Here is an 18,316-nt window from a genome sequence, read left to right as displayed (position 1 = left end):
GCCTTCTCCATCTACTCAAGTCAGCTTTCTCCGCCGGCCAGTTACAACCCCTGCCCCCAGCCTTCCATGCTGTGCTGTGCGGAAGGAAGTCACCAGCTCAGGCCACACTTAACGACTGGGGCTCCGCCTCCCTGTGGGCAGGGAATCTACAGAAACTGTTTGGAATTCTTCTACGTGGGAGATCTGTGTCTTCTCACCCATTTATTTATGAATTTGATCACTTACTGACATCGGTATGGACTCAGGGTACTGATTTTATGCTTCAGTTATAATGCACTTCCAGTCTGTAGTGTTATCCACGTTGTCAACCTTTGACCATCGGGAGCTCTTTCACTTGGCTCCTCTGTCCTTTTGACATGTGTCTTCACCGCAGAGATTTTTTTTTTTTTTAACTACTTCCTTCCTTTCCACCACCACAAGCTTATCTTGTTTGTTTCCTGCCTCAGGCCTGGAATCTGCTGTTTCTTCAGGGAATCCTGGTTCCTTTTCCTGAGAGTGGTATCAGAAACCAACACCTGGGCCCTTGGTGTGCTCGCTGCTATTGGGGTGTCAGTGGTTCTGGGTCCTCTCAACTGACAGGTGGAGGAAATACACGTGTGTATAGTGCCCTGTATACACACACGTACCTGTAATTGTGTCCGAATGTAACTGTCTCTATCTGTGTTACAGATTCATGAGGTCATCCTGGTATCTTCCAATGTGGACCCACTGCCACATGGATCTTTCTGGCCCCCTCCCCTTGCTTATGTGTCAAGCCCCGCTCCAGTGGTGAGAAGCATTGCTCCTGCCGTCTGCCTTCCATTCCTTTAACCGTTCAGTTCCGGCACGCGTGGATAATGGTGTCCGAATCGAGCTCTCACCCCTGTCCTTGGGAATCGGATCCACCAGCTGGAGCACAGGGTTTCTCCACGGACTATCTTACCTTTAGTTTTACAAATTCCTCCAGTCCTTCCTGGAGTTTCTGAGGTGCCGAGGGCCTCCCACCCTCTTTGGTGAGGATGTTTCACACGTGGACCCTGTAGTTCGATTCTTTGATCACATGCTGCGCGTCATCCTTGGACTCCCCCAGTCTCGTCAATGTGTTTATTTTGATTTGCATCCTTTACGCTTCACTGTCTGGCGGCAAAGCTCTTTGGATTTTGACAAATGCTTAAATGTCCCACATTCACCATCATGGTATCCTGTAGAGTCGGTTCATTGCCCTCAGAATCCCGGGTTCCCCTGTTCCACCTCCTCTTCTTCCTGATCCCTGGAAACTGCTGACCTTTTGACCGATTCTGTGTAACGGGAATCGGGCTGGCCTCTTTCACTTAGCAATATGCATCCAAGATTCATCTGTGTACGCCATGGCTTGACGATGAATTCTTTTTATGGCTGAATAATACTCCACGTTACAAACATACCAGCTTGTTTATTCATTCGCCGAGGAAAAGACATACTGGTTGCTTCCAGTTTGGGGTGATTATGAATAAAGCTGCAGTGTTTTCATTGGTCTATTTGGTTTTGTAGCCATCAGTTTCCGAAGTTGTGGGTTCCTTCCTGCTGAATGCGCATGAGCACAGGTAGAGGCCCCCAGGTAGGTGTGTGGGAGGGGGATCAAGGGTTCTAGGGGGCTCTCCACAGAGACCACTGTCCGTCCTATTTCAGATTTGGAGATGAGGCAGTTAAGCCCCGGGCCCTCCTCCACCCGAGATCAGAGGGTGCATGGACGTCCCACCACATCTGATCTGAACGTGCTGTGATCGCCCTCTCGTGCGGCTGTGCCTATGTCAGTTTCTCACTTTGGTTATCTGATTTTGGAAGGCTCTGCTCTGACCAACGGGGGATTAAACCTGCACAGCCCCGTGAAGAGGAAGCTGGAAGCAGAGAAGGACTATGTCTTTGACAAGAGGCTCAGGTACAGCGTCCGCCAGAATGAAAGCAACTGTAGGTTTCGGGACATTGTCGTGCGGAAGGAAGAGGGGTTCACACACATCCTGCTGTCCAGCCAGACCTCGGACAACAACGCGCTGACCCCCGAGGTGAGAGGCAGGGGACCCCAGGGGAGGGTCAGGCTGGAGAGGGCTTCTCATTCAGGATGGGGCACTGGCTCTCTCTCTGTTCCACCAGGAGCCTACGATGGTAGCCAGCACACACGCAAACTTGACTCTGGGACACCATCTGCTGATGACCTTACATACATTTTCCATTTGATCTTTATGACCAGGTAGTCATACTATCCCATTTGACAGATGAAGACCCCAGTGAATGGAGAGATTCGGAAAACCTATCCAGGGCCCAGAATTAGTCACAGGGCAGCTCCGTGTATCTTGGGCTTTTCCAAGCATGTCACATTTCCTTGCTTTGGAAGGAATCCTAGTCACTCAGCTCGATTACTTTCTTTCAATTGAGAGACAATTCACAGACCATAGATTTCACCCTTTTAACCTGTTCATTTTTCAGTATATTCACCACGGTCTAGTTCTAGCACGTTTCCATCACCCCGAAAGGAAGCCCCATGCCCATTGCCGTCCTCTCCCCACTTTCCCTCACTACGTCCCCGGCGGCTACGAATCTACTTTTTGTATCTACCCGTTTGCCTGTTCTGAACATTTTGCGTGAACGGAAGCATATTGTATGTGGTCTGTGACCAGCTTCCTCCACTGAACACCATGTTTTCAAGGTTCATCCATGGAGTAGCACACGCCCGTGCTTCTTTCCTTTCCCTCGTATGGATGTGCCGTGTTTGGTCCGTCAGTCGTTCAGTGATGGACGTCTGTCTTGGTTCCATCTTTGACTACTGTGTTGTGACGAATATCACTGCAGATGTTTGTGTACGAGTTCGCATGTGAACGTGTTTTCAGTGCTCTTGGCTGTTTCCCTCCTTGTGAAACTGCTGGGTCGTATGGTAACTCTGCATTTAACTCTCTGAGGAACTGCCAACCTGTTTTCACAGTGGCTGTGCCATTTTCCACTCCCACTGGCCATATACAAGGGCTCTAGTGTCTCTGCATCCTTGACAACACTTGTTACTATCTGTTCTTGTTGTTGTGGCTCTTGGAATGGGCGTGAGGTGGCATCTCACCGAGGTTTTGGTGTGCATTTTCCTGATGACTAATGATGTTGGGTGTCTTTTCAAGGGCTTATTGCCTGCCTGTCTCTTTTCTTTGGAGAAATGTCTGTTGACATCTTGTGCCCCTTCCTAAAATTGTTTTTTAACTCTTGAGTTCTAAGACTTCTTTGTCAGTCATTTCATTGGAAAATATGCTTTCATTCTGTAACTTGTTACTTTTTTTTTAAATCTCTTTTCAGTGTTCCAGAATTCATTGTTTATGTACCACACCAAGTGCTCCATGCAATACATACCCTCCCTAATACCCACCACCAGGCTCACCCAACTTCCACCCCGTGCCCCTCCAAAACCCTCAGATTGTTTTTCAGAGTCCACAGTCTGTCATTGTTCATCTCCCCCTCCAATTTCCCCCAAATCACTTCTCCTCTCCATCTCCCAATGTCCTCCGTGTTATTCCTTATGTTTCACAAAGAAGTGAAACCATATGATAATTGACTCTCTCTGCTTAACTTATTTCACTCATCATAATCTCTTCCAGTCCCATCCATGTTGGTACAAAAGTTGGGTGTTCATCCTTTCTGATGGAGGCATAATTCTCCATAGTATATATGGACCACCTCTTCCTTATCTATTCGTCCACTGAAGAGCATCTTGGTTCTTTCCACAGTTTGGCGACTGTGGCCATTGCTGCTATGAACACTGGGGTGAAAATGGCCCTTCTTTTCACTACATCTGTATCTTTGAGGTAGATACCCAGTAGTGAAATTACAGGGTCATAGGGAAGTTCTGTTTTTAATTTCTTGAGGAATCTCCACACTGTTTTCCAAAGTGGCTCACCAACTTGCATTCCCACCAACAGTGTGAGAGGGTTCCCCTTTCTCCACATCCTCTCCAACACATGTTGTTTATTATCTTGTTAATTTTGGCTATTCTGACTGGTGTAAGGTAGTATCTCGATGTGGTTTTGATTTGAATCTCCCTGATGGCTAGTGATAATGAATATTTTTTCATGTGTCTGTTGGCCATTTGTATGTCTTCATTGGAGAAGTGTCTGTTCATATCTTCTGCCCATTTTTTGACGTGATTTCTGTTTTGTGTGTGTTGAGATTGAGGAATTCTTTTAGAGCCTGGATATCAGCCCTTCGTCTGTAGTGTCATTTGCAAATATTTTCTCCCATTCCGTGGGTTTCCTCTTTGTCTTGTTGACTGTTTCCTTTGCTGTGCAGAAGCATTTGATCTTGACTTTGTCATTTTCTTGATGGCATCCTTGGATGTACAGTGCTTAAAATTTTGGTGAAGTCCATTTTACCTGTTTTTTCCACTTTACCTTTTTAGCACTAATCATGCTTATATTTTAAGTGAACACAACGGGGAGACAGTGAATACTTAATGCCATTGCATAGACAGCACCATTTAAGATCTGGGGTGCTGAGGGGGAGCAGTGAAGAAATGATGAATATTTTAAAGAGATTCTTGATGGTGCTAATGTGGGAAAAGACTCATCCAAGAAGACTTCTCCAACTAGACCGACCTGCCACCGGGTGGTGGAATAGTAAGTGATGACCGCCGTGACTGTGCCGGCTACCAGCAGCCCTTTGTGTTTTGTGTTTGCCATTTACCCATTTCCTTCCCCCAGGGCCCTCCCAATGGAGGGTCCTTATGATCTTCTTATAGATGAGACCATGCAGGTTTAGAGAACTAGGCCTAGGGTCCCGTCAGCTTCAGTGGGCAGGAATTTTGCCACTTGTGCCCACCGTATTGTTTCTCACACTCAGCCTAATGCCTGGCCTGGAATGACGGCCATAGGGCAAGAGATGTAGCTAAATCCTTTGCAGTTTGTTTGGCTGCTGGCCACCTGCTGCCCCTCCTCCACGCATGGTGTTTTGAGGTCTCTCTCTTGCACAGTCAGAAACCACTTTAGAGCTCTCTGCTGTGCAGACCTCGGTGGTTTACCCCAGAGGCTGCCCTTCGCATGTCTGTACACCTGAAAGCCTTGTTATTTTAAGCTCATCGTGAAACATCTGCACGAGACCGACTCCTCTTAGATTTTTTTCCTACTTCACTGCTTTCTGAAAGCATGCTTTTAAAAGGCACAGCATTTTCCTTCAATAAATCGAATAAACGTGGAGTCTCCCAGTTCATCCTGTCTCTTTGGAGTAGCTTTATGTGTTAACTGTTGCCTATTCAGCACGGAAGAGGCGGGATCTCCAGCTGATATCAGGTGCACAGGTTCTCAACTCCATAGATGAGGGCTTGGTGAATTAGGGGTTCCATTCCTAATTGGTGTCTGTCAGAAACAGAATGGGAGGAATGGAAAAAAAAAATACTGGTTTGGTGTTCTTGGCTGTTTGGATGACGGGAATGGACTGACTCTATAGAAAAGAAGGCCAGCTGGGCAGAGCAGCCCTGAAAGAAAGATCCCAAAGAAAAGAAGAGGTGGTGTTAGCAGAGGAGTATGGATTTTGGAGTCTAGTGGACTAGGTTCAAATTCTGCCTCCACCAGCTCGCCTTGGGAGGTGACCTGGCCTCTTTGAGCATCCTCATCCCTACAAGTTATAGTATATCTTGCTTGTGGGATGAGAGATAATGTCTGCCCGGAGGCTTGCAGAATGCCTGGCACGTGGGAAGTGTTCAGTAAGTGTTCCCATCATTGTGAAGATGAAGCAGAGGTGATGTCATAGCATCCAGCAGACTCAGTTACTCAAGGAGTAACTGGGACAAGGCCACCCTGCATGTCATAATTGACTTTATTTTTCTAGTTGTATCTGGGACATTGGTTGGATTGGCCTCATGGGCAGAAATTCATACATTACTGGGTGTGTTAACTAGATTCTGAGGCTAGCGGGTGTGTTGTAATATTGCTCCTGTCTGGAGTATAGCAAAGAACCAGGAAAATAATGAAAATGCCCCTTTAGGAAAGAAGCAGCAAAATAGATTGCTCAAAATGTTGGTGATGAAAAGCCCATCCACTTCCTCATTAGGAGCAGACCCCAAGGCCTCTCTCAACTCCCAGTTTTGTGCAGTGCTCCCAGCCTCTGTGAACTGTACCCCCACTGTCCCACCACTATCTGAGGGAGCACGCCAGACATGTGGGAGTCACACCTCATACCCTCTTGATCATACCCAACTGTATGCACACCACCCCCAAGGCATATTAACTTTCATTCTTGAAGAGCCCACTCATAGGTTTTCTTCTCTCTGTTTCCATCAGGACCATTATATTCTGTCTGGATTGTATTGGTGTAACAACTTGCTAACAAGCCTGCTCTTTTAGCTTTTCTACCTGTAATCCGTTGTCTTCGGGGGGGGGGGCAGAGTGACCTGCCAGGAATACAAATCTGATCAAGCCACCCCTTCTACACATGCGTGCGCACACACACACACGTTTGCACACACTTCACATATGTTGGTGAGTCTTAGTTGCTCTGATTAAGAATCAAAACTGTTCGTGTGGCTGGCGACACTGGCATATTCTGACCTGCCCACCTCTGCAAGCCTCCTTGCCTTGTACCACATGTCCACCTTCTCTTCTCCTGTCCTCTGTCAGCCTGACTTTCTGTCATGCTCACACCTGCCCCAGGCCTTTGCATACACCATATACCTGTACTTCTGACTGAAACATCCTTGCCTAGTGGCCTTGCACTTCATTCAGGTCTCAGCTCAACCATCACTTCCACGAGATCCCTCACCACCCCTCAGCTCCCTGCCCAGGTTACATCCGCCTCAGAGGAGCTTTCCTAGCACTACACACCCCTCCCTTCTGGAACTTGCTACAGTTGTTAATGTACATGTATTTGTGTGATAATCCGTCTGATTCCTCCCACTACACTGTAAACTTGTTGAGGAGGTAAACACTGTGCCAGTCATTCTAATCAACAAACATTTATTAAATTTTTTTATGTGTGAGGTTCTGGACTAGGTATTAGAAGGGTTATACAGATAAGTAGAAGACTCATCTGTTTTAGTCTTTAAAGAATTGTATTTGTTTTCTATTCCTGCATAATAAATTTTCCTAAACTTAGAATCTTAAACAATGAATGTTATCTCACAGTTTCAGTGGGTCAGGAATCTGGGCACGACTTAGTTGGATGCGTCTGGCTCGGGGTCTCTCACAGTCAAGGCATGTAGCCTGGGCCGCAGTGTCAGCTGAAGGCTCAGTGGGAGAGGATGAACTTCCAGGCTCACCCAAGTGGCTGCTGGTCGTCCTCACTGGCCAGACACATCAGTGCCCTGCCTTCTGTCTTCTCTGTATGGGCTCCTCACAACATGGTCTGCTTCCCCAGACTGAGAGCTCCAAGGAGGAGAGAGAACAAAAGCGGACATCCAAGACAAGCCGTGTCTTTTTGTATCCCAGTCTCCTCTTGAACAGGACATCCTGTCCGTCTTGCCTTACCTTGTGGTTAGGCATGAGTCATGAAGTCTCTTCTACACTCACCGGCAGGCGATGCCACAGGGGTATGACTCCCAGGGAGGGATCATTGTCAAGCAGGAGGTAGGGCGAGGCAAGAACGCTCACATTCTACAAGGGGGCTTGTCTCAAGTGTCATAGCAGGGACACGTGGGGTGTTGGGAGAGGCAGGAGTTGGCATTTAGTCAGAGATATTTGGGAGAACATTCGGGAAGGTAGTCACAGGTGAGATAGGCCCTGGGTTGCTGATTTCAGCAAGTAAAGATGCAATAGAGAGAGGGACTCTGGTCTACTCCCCCTTTCAGCCCACTTCTAATGAATTTGGTCTCGCTGTTTCCAACCCATGGCAGATCAGAAGATAGAAGTCGTGGGGCTGGGTAGGGGGCGGGGAGAGCATGCTTTCTCTAGCAGATGCTGACATCTGGAGCAAGTGGCAGCTAGCACGTGTCTGACAAGGGCAGTAAATCTCAAGAACATATTTAGGGCTTCAGAATGCGTAGCAGTCTTGGACCATGTGTTACAGAGGCATTCCCCAGGAGCTTCTGAGGGCGCCGGTCTGTTACAGCCCAGCACGTGACCATGGAGAGGTGGTTCCGTGGGTGCAGCTGAGGAGTTTAAGGAAGCAAGAGAGTAATCATTTTAGAACGTTTTGCTTTAAACAAACCAAGTACGTAATGCAATTTGGAGTCCTTTAAGGAGGCAGAACCTCAGCCAGGAGTCCCAATTGGATCATCAACTCGAGAAAAGCAAAGGAAAGCTATACTAACTAGACACGACTTTCTTTACATTAAAAAAAATATAAATATATAGTTTATACTTTGCTCGCATGAATGAAACAGATTTACTTTCCATTTAATTCATAAAGGAGGTGGCTGTTTTGTTTGATTTTGTCTTTACTAATTGACAAGTCAGTGTGACCTCAGAGAGAGAGAGGCCACTCTGTGTCGCATGTGGAACGGCAGCTCATGTCTTAACAGCGTGCTTTTCTTTTATTTGCCTCTCAGAGAAATAGAGTCGTGGATTGTTCAGAGTGTGTCTATTTCTGGAGGCAGATGGATTAAAGGACCCACACGATAGTGGCCTCTTGGCTCTTTTGTTGTTCAAAATGAATCTGTGGCTTATGCCCTGGTAGAATGGAAGGTGCCTCTGCCATGCTCACAGAGCACAGGCTGGGAGATTCTCCATTCAAAGTGATATCCAGCCCTGTTTTTTCCCCCCACTAAAATTCACCCATTTATTTAAGTCATCCTACAATACAGAGTGGCGGAAAGAGAAGGGATTTGGGGGTGAGATGCATATCATGGCTCTGCCTCTTGCTGCTGACCTCAGGCAGCTCCATGCCACTTCCCTGAGTCTCCCCTATATTACCTGTGAGATTGGGATACCACATTCCCTCTTATATATATTTTTGTTTGGAGTAAAATATGTGGAAGTTTCCTGCTGCAATCCCTGGCACCTCCAAGTGCTTAATAAATGGGTTCTTTAAAAAGTATAATTTTAAAAACACAGTTCCCATAATAGTTTCCCATTGTACCCTATGATAATGTCGATTGAAAAATTAATAACGATCCCTTAAAAGCCTGTTCACTTATTGTCTCCCCAGTTGGACTCTCAGCTCCACACAGGCAAGTGCATGCCTTATTTTCTCTTACCATGCCGTTTCTGCTCTTATTCACTTATTTTTCCCTCCTCCCCTTACTTCTGTTAGACTGAGTGATTGAACTTTCTTTGTTTTAATCCCCTTCCCAGTCATTGTAATCCATGTACATTTAAGAAGCTATCCTTAAGTTCTGGACACAGAGTGAAGCCTAAACGTCATCTTGTCACCTCTCCACCACGCCCAGACCTAGAACTTCGGCATGTGGTCATCATTCCTTCTCTCATCTGACGCGCTATTACCGCCTAGACCGCAGTTCTACACTTGTGCAGACCTTCAGCCTTGGTCGGTCATTATCAGTCTGATGATTTTATAGTCATTCTTATATTGATTTGTCAGCACATTCGCCATGTTTCTTTGTTGGCTGTTACTCCATGAATGTCCCCTTTTTCTTTCTGAATATAGTTTTCTTCTTTCTGAAGTGTATCCTTTTTAAATTCTCTCAGCAAGGGTCTAAGAGTGGTGAAGATTCTTTTGCTGAAAACCTCTACATTTTACCCTTGCTTTTGGATGATAGTTGAGCTGGGTACAAAATCTGTGTTTGATGGTTGTCTTCCTTGGCACCTGGAAAATTTTAGGAGTTCTGATGCCAAAGCCCCCTTCCCACATACTACCCACAAACCATGCAAAAGTCTTAGTTGAATTAGGATGAGCAAGAGTATAATTGAACCTGGCCTTCTAGAGAAGGCTAACATACCTCACCTGGGCTGTGCACAGAAATTTTTTCCCCACATCTTGAAAAGGGCTAAACATGCAAATGCTGGAAGAAGATTTGCAGAGATTTACCCAGGATTACATGGCTCCAGGCCACGCTTCCCAAGTCTGAGGCCAGTGACCTCACTGCCACCTTCTTAGCACTCTGCCTGCTTTGGGGATGCTGCAGGGGAGCTCTGGTTTTGGTGTTTCTTTGCTTAGTCTGGATGTGGCTTGAATCCAGGAGGATCTTCCTGCAGAGGAAGAGAAGATGCAGGCTTGAGGGCTGAAAGCCGCTGGCCTATAGGTAGATAGTTAACATTCCTGCCAATCCATCTCTGCCCACAGATCATGAAGGAGGTCCGGCGAGCACTGTGCAATGCAGCCACGGATGACAGCAAACTTCTGCTGCTCAGTGCAGTGGGCAGCGTATTCTGCAGTGGCCTAGATTACTCCTACCTAATTGGCCGGTTGTCCAGTGACCGGAGAAAGGAGAGTACCCGGATTTCAGAAGCCATCAGGTAAGCTCTGCTCATGTTTGGACGCTTTGGGACCTGCTTCCTTCTTGTGAAATGTAGCACATAAAAATACAGGTTGCTCAGTTAAATTTGAATTTCAAACAACAAAGAAATTTTGTTATCATAAGTCTATCCCATGCAACATTTGGGATATACTTATACTAAAAATTTATTTGTTTTTCATCTGGAATTGGGATTTTAATTGGGCATCCTGTATTTTTCTGCCAAAACTAGGGTGCCTTTGTCCTCTAGGTTAGATCCCACTTTATTCTCTTGATCAAAAAGAGATTTTATTTCTTTATATTAAGCCCAGCATCTTGTAATACCCAGGTTAGGGTTAGGGTGTTCCTGTGTCTTGAGGCTGACATGGCTCCACACTGGGAAGAGGATGGAAGGTTACCCTGGGCATCTGTGCATTTGCAGACCCAGCAGGGTAGGGAGTGCTTCCTCCTCTCTTGCTGCCTTTGGGACAAAAGTTGGGATCCTGGGGCTGATATCTGACCCAACAATTGGTATCTCTTTTGGGACCCTGAAGGGTAGTTATTTCCCCAGTATTTACAGATTTATTTTATCATTTTAAATTTATTTTGATCAATTTGTTAATTAATTTTTTATTTTTTATTATGTTATGTTAGTCACCATACGGTCCCTCATTAGTCTTTGATGTAGCGTTCCATGATTCATTGCTTGTAAATGACACCCAGTGCTCCGTGCCATCCATCCGTGCCCTCCTTAATACCCATTACTGGGCTCACCCATTCCTCCTCCCCATCCCCTCTCCTCTAAAACCCTCAGTTTGTCTCTCAGAGTCCATAGTCTCTCATGGTTCATCTCCCCTGTGATTTCCCCCTTCAGTTTTCCCTTCTTTCTCCGAATGTCCTCCATGCTATTCCTTATGTTCTGCAAATAAGTGAAACCATATGATAATTGTCTTTCTCTGCTTGATTTACTTCACTCAGCATAATCTCCAGTCCCGTCCATGTCGATGCAAATGGTGGGTATTCATCCTTTCTGAGGGCTGAGTAATATTCTTCCATTGTATATATTTATGAAAAGCAAGTGCGTGTTATTTCCAGCAAGGGCTGTCGCTCAGCCTCCACCCTGGGAAGGGCTCAGGCTTGCTGCTGAACCTTGCTCCAAGCTCCAACAAGAGTCCCAGTGTGGTAACGCCATCTGGTTTCTCGGAAAGGAACACTTCTCCATGTGGTGTCTTGGAGCCTCACGCCTCATGTGAGGGCTTCTCTGGGAGTCCCGTCTCACTGTGCCTGGCAGTGTTACGTGGGTGCTGATTGTCATGTGGCCGTGGGAGCCTCCCACGGGATGCAGTCTCCAAGAGATGACGTGAGGTTGCTCTAACAGGTGGAGTTCCAAGTCCCCTCTTCAGGGAGAAGCATCCAGGGAAGTAGGCTTCAAAACACGGGTGTGCTTCCCAGTGCAGAATTCTTGCCCCACAGAGACACAAAAAGGCTGAGCACTGTTACTAGAAAAGGCATCGTGGCTGTGTGCTGCTCCCAAGCTTCCTGGCCACAGACAGCCCTGGCCATGTCCACAGCGGTTTATCCTCTGTTTGGACTCAGCTGTGCTTTTTAACAGCTGCCTCATCACAGGGTTGGGGGGGGTGGAGCAACAGGGTCCCCAGTAAGCTTCCTTCATTTGGAGGACCATCAGGGATGGGGCGCCCATCTCTGTGGCCTAAGAAAAGCCTTGGCTGTAGCCGTCATGTGGTTAACGGATTTCAGCGGAAGCATTAGCTGGATTTCTAGAAGCCCCAGATTTGAGGAGATGCTGAATGCATTAGCTAACGTCTTGAGAAACACAGCCAGTGGGATTTGAGACATTTGCTATCTCATAGGAAGGCGAGTTTCTCTTAGGCAGAATAGAGGGGGTGGCAGCAGAGGGAGTTCTTTCCAGTGTTCAAAGGGAGTGGAAGTTTCTAATTCATGAGCCTGCAACAACATCGGGGGAGGGTCGGGGGGTGCCCCCTAGACCAGCGGTTCACAGCCCCAATAGCACAGAGAATCCACAGGCCACTTTTCTAAAACCCAGCTGCTTGACAGCCCCGGAAATCTCCGAATCAGGAAGTGTGGGGGTGCTGCCAGCTTGTCTTTGCTCTTGAAGTTCCCTCAGTAGTTCTCCCATGCTAGAAGGAACAAAGATGGATGAGCAGCTTCACGGGCCAGATGGGGGCACATACAGCACGCCCCTCTAGCGAAGAGTGCCCACGGGGTCAGAAAATGTACCGTGCCCATCATCGCCAAGTCCCGGGGGAGGCTCCAACTTCACCAGATTCGGAGTGCTTTCCCCAGCGGCCACACTCCAGAGTTTGGGACACAAGGTGGCAGAGAAGCATTTTCCAGAGAGTGTTCTGCAGATTTCCAGAGAAGCATCCTGAGTGAAGGGCACTGTCCCTAAATTACTCTGGGCCACGCTGCAAGTTCTGTCCCTGCTTCTGCAGATTTTCCAGGCATAGGAACATATTTGCAGCCTGAGAAGTGTCTTGTGAAAGAACTTTGTTCAAAGTCTAGCGTGGCTGAAACATACTTTGGCCACAGAACCTTATAACCCACAGACAGCCCTTGTGGTTCCCTGGGGACATGTGTGCTCTCGTCTGGGCTGACCTCCAGGCTCGGGGTACACTGCACGGCCTGCCACAGCACCCCCAGCACCGCTCCCTCCCCATCTGCCTCGTTTCCTCGAGAAAACATGCACACACGTGACCCAGTACACCGTGTTCGCTCTGCAGATGTTTGTTGAATGAACTAGCAGATGTGAGAAGAGCTCAGATGATTCATTCAGCACAGGCTTCTGTCCAGGACCCAAACAAAGCTGTCAGCCCCATCCTGCAAGAGAGGCTGCCCTCCCCTGAACTCACAGGTGATGGGGTGGTCTGGTGAGGAAGATTAATCGGCTAACCCGTGTGAAAAACTTGGTCATACCCAGCACACAGTCAGGACTTGGGACCGGTGTAAGGAATTATTTTCATTGCCAGTTCTCTTACGTCCAGCCACAGGTTCTAGCTAAGCCTGCTCTGACTGCGGAGTGGGCTTCAGGAGCACCCCTCTGACGGCCCCAGGATGACCACCAGCATGTGTATCTGGAGCTCAGAGGTCTCGTACTGGCTGACTTGGCTGTGGGCTTCGGCGGTGGGAGAGCTGTACCCCGGTGCTCTGGGTAGAGGAAATAGGTAGCCTGTGGCTCCAGGTGGAATCCAGACATCCCCGTATGCAGATTATTGCTTCCTAATGCCCCTCTGGGCCTGGAGGGTAGATCGCCAACCACTGAGAATGGACTGAGAGCGTTTGCCCTCCCCAGCAGGTGCACTGACTATAATATTATAAGTAGTCATGACTGAGGGCTCCTGCGTGCCAAGCACTGTCTCCTTGAATTCCCATTTGGCCCCATGAGGACAAATCATTGACTTTCCCATTTGACAGGGAGGAAAATGGGATTCCAGAGAGTGAGTAACTTGTCCAAGATCTCACTACTAGTTAGGGACAGAGTGGAGCCGTGACTCCAGAGTTCTTGCTCCTGCTGCCACATCGGAGCTGCCCAACACGCAGGCAGGCAGAGAGCACAGGGCTCGGGCTATGTAGAGGAAGCTGCAGGGACCAGAGTCCGCATGATGGACTTTGATGCTAAAGAAGATGACAGGCCCTCTGCTCCCCGCCCCCCACTGTCCCACCACCCCAGTCAGGATCAGATATCTGAGCGGCAGTGTCTGTAATGCAATATCCTGTTTGCTTCTGTGTCCACTGGGCTCTTGTGATAGAGACCTTCTGCTTGAGTGAGAGGAAGAGGATGGGAGAGTGGTCTGTGCATTGCATTTTCATATCCGGGACATGAGCCCACAAGGCAGCTTGGACCAAAACACGATGGTGTTGGGGTGCAGGGGTGGAGCTGGGCACACTTGGTCTCCTTAGCCCTCCTCGGGATGTGAGATTGCTCTGCACAGCATTCAGGTTGGAGACCACAGAGGGAAGGTTCTGGGCTCTGGAACTGTCTGCTCCCATAACATTGTATGGGCAGAGGTGAATTCCTGGAGGCCTGCTCTGTGGAGATTGGCACAGAGTGGGAGTGTCAGAGAGGTCCTCATGCGGTCCACAGCAGGGAGGCGTCCTGACAGGAAGGACTGTCTTTACTGGAAGTATTCCTCAATGGCTGGAGGATGGCGTGGCCTCAAATGCTGGGAGTCCTGCACTGAGTGGAAGATTTGGCTTGACCACCCCTGAAGTCCTTTCCAGCTCAGAGATGCAACATCCCGGAACTGTATGAAGGGGTTTAGAGGTGGAATGTTGGCCCCAAGTCCCTCAGACCATGTGGTTCCAAGGACCCTGCCAAGAAGCACGATGTGCGGTACGGGCTCCATATTGCATTTGGTGGTAAAAAGTTGATGTTAAGGCCCGTGACTGAGGCCATGAAGTTAGGAAGTCAGGCCAGGAAATGGGCCCCTGGAAAACCGGGAATCAAGGGGTCATGGTGCCAGAGTCCAGCAGTGTCCTTTTGGTGGTCAGCTGTGACCGGGCCGGCAGTGCTGAGAGAGCTCTGCCTTTCGCTCACAAACACCCCATTGGAGTCAGGAGACAGGCTGCCTCACGCCTGGGGAAGGGTGCATTCTTGCATGACAATGCGCAGGTCGTGAGACACCCCCCACCCCAGACTTCTCCCAGGGGAATCTGCCCCAGCGTATCACCATGATGCCCACATGTTTGCGTAAGGCTTGCGAGGGAATGGCAACAGCTGAGAAGGGATAAATCAGTGGGATATTTGTATGAGTGAAGTACCAGCTGCTGTAACGAATGACCCCTGAGTACATGTAATGTACATGTAATGGCTCAGTTGTGATAGAAATTTATTTCTTACGTTTGGGAACCTAAAATGGATACTACCGATTAGCCCATGGCTGTCCTCCAAGGGTGACTCAAGAACCCAGACTCCCTCCGTCTTGTGGCTCAGCACAGGCCCTCCGAGATGGCCAGGCCCATCAAGGTGAAAGGGTTTTCAGGCTGCACAGTGGGAGATTTCCTGCTCAGGGGTAGAAGTGAGCATAGGTTTCACTCACATTCCATTGGTCAGTGCTCAGTTCCTTGGCCAACAGCCAACTGTGAGGGAGGCGGGAAACTGTGCTCCAGCAGTAGACTCAGGAAGAGGAGGGAAGGGAAAGTGGCAAGTGGCAAGTGAATCCGTGTTACACATCTGCAGTCTTCACTCTCATTCTGGAAGACTCCTTTAACCAGCACTTACTTACTGAGGGTGAGCTCCAGTAGGCATGGACACCAAGCCACACACAAGGCAGACCTGAGTGTTTCTGCAAGGAGCTGAAGAGGAAGGAAAATCCAAAAAAAAAAGTAAGCAAGGAAATAATTAGGATAATTGCTAATTGTAATAGTGGTGTTTTCTAAGAACTCTCAGAAGGCCTGTGCAGCTCATGCATTTTGAGCAGACTTAAGGGAGTCAAGAGATGAGCCTGGGGATGTAAGAAGCAGCAGACCAAGGTCACAGCTGGGAGTATGGATTTTATTCTTGTGAGTTCTTGGTAGTTCCCAATCTTCCACCCGAGAATAATGAAGAATGTGGGCTTTACTAGACATCTTGGATCTTTCCTCCATGTCCAGATGAGTATCAACATTTTATGGATCTTAGATAGCAGCTATGGGAGAAGTGAAAAGCATTCCAGGGCAAAGAAAGTAGAGTTGGCTCTGGTTAAGGGGTACAGATGCACACTGGGATTTTGTGTGATGAGGAAGGGAAGGGGGATAAAATGTCTCCTAATCCCAGAGCCATGGTCCCAGATGCCTCACGCCTCCAAGGGAGGTCTGTGTCCTTCCCCAGTTTTGGTTGAAGCCACCACAACCACTGGATCCCTGTCAGTGTTCTAGAACCACCTTTGATAAGTCTGGCGACCCTTTGGGAGATTCAGCATCAAAGAATCCTAGGATTAAAAGAAAGGTTAAATATCACCTGTGCCCATCACCTGAAGCTTGAATTCCCTCTACAACATCACCCAAAGTGGTCATCCAGCCGAAATTAAAATACCTCCCACAGCGAGGCGTTCACACTTCCCAACAGCCATTCCACCTTCAGCCAGTGCTGTTAGAACATTCTTTCTCTCCTTGTGTCCAAATATGCCTCCTTGTAACGCCTTCCTTTTTGGTTCTCCTTTTGGCTCTGAACCTTGATGTTCAGGTTGCCTTCCTTAGGATATTTACAATTTGTTGGGATCCAGAGAGTGGTAACTGGGTGCAGTAGTGGGAAATGGGCATGACCTGGGCCCATCTGGACAAAGTGGGACATGATGTGGTCACCCCACAGATCTCTTTCAGAAAACGTGCCGCTGACCACCGGGTGTGCCATGCCTGTGGCTGCAGCTCGTTGACTCAGTGTTCAGGAGAAGGCGGCACTTGCCTGGTACCCACTTACCTTCAATGACCTGAGGGTGCTCCACAGCCCACGGAAACTTATGTCAGCCCCCGCAGATTAAAGGGTGTCAAATAGGTCTCAGCAGGCCTGCCCACCTGTTAAAGAGGTCTTCTCTTTTCTCCCAGGGACTTTGTGAAGGCCTTTATCCAGTTTAAGAAGCCTATCGTTGTTGCGATCAATGGGCCTGCGCTGGGCCTGGGTGCCTCCATCTTGCCCCTCTGCGACATCGTGTGGGCCAGTGAGAAGGCCTGGTTTCAGACCCCCTATGCCACCATCCGCCTCACGCCTGCTGGCTGCTCCTCATACACCTTCCCCCAGATCCTGGGCGTCGCACTGGTAAGCCCCTTCGTTCCTCAGGCAAGATCCCTCTCTGGGAGAAGTGGCTTTGGGTCCCAACATGACCCCTTCTCTTTCCTGGATTTGGGATATGGCCCTTCATATGAATAGGGAGCCCTGGGGTGCACCCGCCCTGTGGAAGGAAGCTGCTGAGTGTCTCTACTTCCTCTGCCCTTTCCAGGGGACCTGGGATGAGGTCAGGCTAATCTTAGAGCCTTCAACCACGGGTACCAGATGCCAGTGGCAGGTGTGGCCAAGGGTCGAGAGCATGATGGGATGTTCACTATCAAACGTGTACTTTGTTCCCCTAAGTTAACATAATTCAGTTAGTTTACTTAATTAAGCACTGAACTAGTTAAAGCACATAATAGTTTAAGCTAACTAAACTAAGTTCGGTTTGTTTACTTAAGCAAACTTTGCCTTCGTTATCTCATATATTCTTCACAACAACCTGATACTAAGAGGAACCGTCTGCTATAGCAAACAATCCCGCAATCCTAGGGTCCAAACAGCAAAAATTTCTTTCTCATTCTGCCGCAGTCCAGTGTAGATGTAGTAGCTGTCCACACTGCCTGGGGTCAGGGGCGGGCGGCCCAGGCATCTTCCATCTGGTAGACCTGCCTTTGCTTCCAGTGAGTGGACACGAAGAGAGAGCCTGGAGGTTTTCCTGGGCCAGGCCTGCAAGGGGCATCTTCACCCCCACTCCCATTTCATCGGCCAAGATTCAGGGGTGTGGCCACACCCACCTGCAAGGGAGGCTGGGAAGTGTAGTCTTGCTGAGTGTCCCAGAAGCAGGAAGGGCTTTGGTAATCACAGGCAGTCCCACCTAGAGAACCTGTGTTATGGTCTCCATGACACAGATGGCAAGCTAAACTGGAGAAGTTAAGGAACTTGCTGTGTCATGTGTCAGTGAGCCGTCAGAGTGGTATTTGAGCAAATGGTGGAGTCCACTGTAGATTCTGGACCAGCAGCCAGGGGTGAGTGGTCAGGGGCCACTTGTAAAGCACACACCATGGCCAGTGCCTGGGAGCCGTTAACTCAGGGCGTCCTCCTACAGCCCAGGAAGGTAGGATAGTTGTTAGCCCACTTGACAGATTGGAGACTGAGGCTCAGAGAGGGTGAGTTGTCCAGGGTCACACAGTGGGAATGGCAGTCATGGGATCAGAACACCGATTATCTAGTTTTGGAGCCTGTGCTCTTTACCAGTAGGTTGTAAAGTAGGACCTACATCCGAG

The 18,316-nt window shown here is 48.5% G+C and overlaps 1 protein-coding gene across 1 annotated transcript in view; it reads left to right on the top strand.

The window, feature by feature from the left end:
* The window catches only part of CDYL2 (chromodomain Y like 2), a 165,578-nt gene that overhangs the window by 134,912 nt on the left and 12,350 nt on the right, over positions 1-18,316 (top strand). The window contains exons 3-5 of the mRNA XM_045076333.1: positions 1,804-2,021; positions 10,159-10,331; positions 16,871-17,081. Coding sequence (XP_044932268.1) covers positions 1,804-2,021; positions 10,159-10,331; positions 16,871-17,081 — 602 coding nt within the window. The remainder of the gene's footprint in view (positions 1-1,803; positions 2,022-10,158; positions 10,332-16,870; positions 17,082-18,316) is intronic.

Source organism: Mustela putorius, unplaced genomic scaffold, assembly GCF_011764305.1.
Source record: "Mustela putorius furo isolate JIRA1106 unplaced genomic scaffold, ASM1176430v1.1 tig00000174_pilon_pilon_pilon, whole genome shotgun sequence".
Lineage (NCBI taxonomy): Eukaryota > Metazoa > Chordata > Mammalia > Carnivora > Mustelidae > Mustela > Mustela putorius.
Note: the sequence above shows the minus strand (reverse complement) of the source record. Positions and strands in the feature narration are given on the sequence as shown.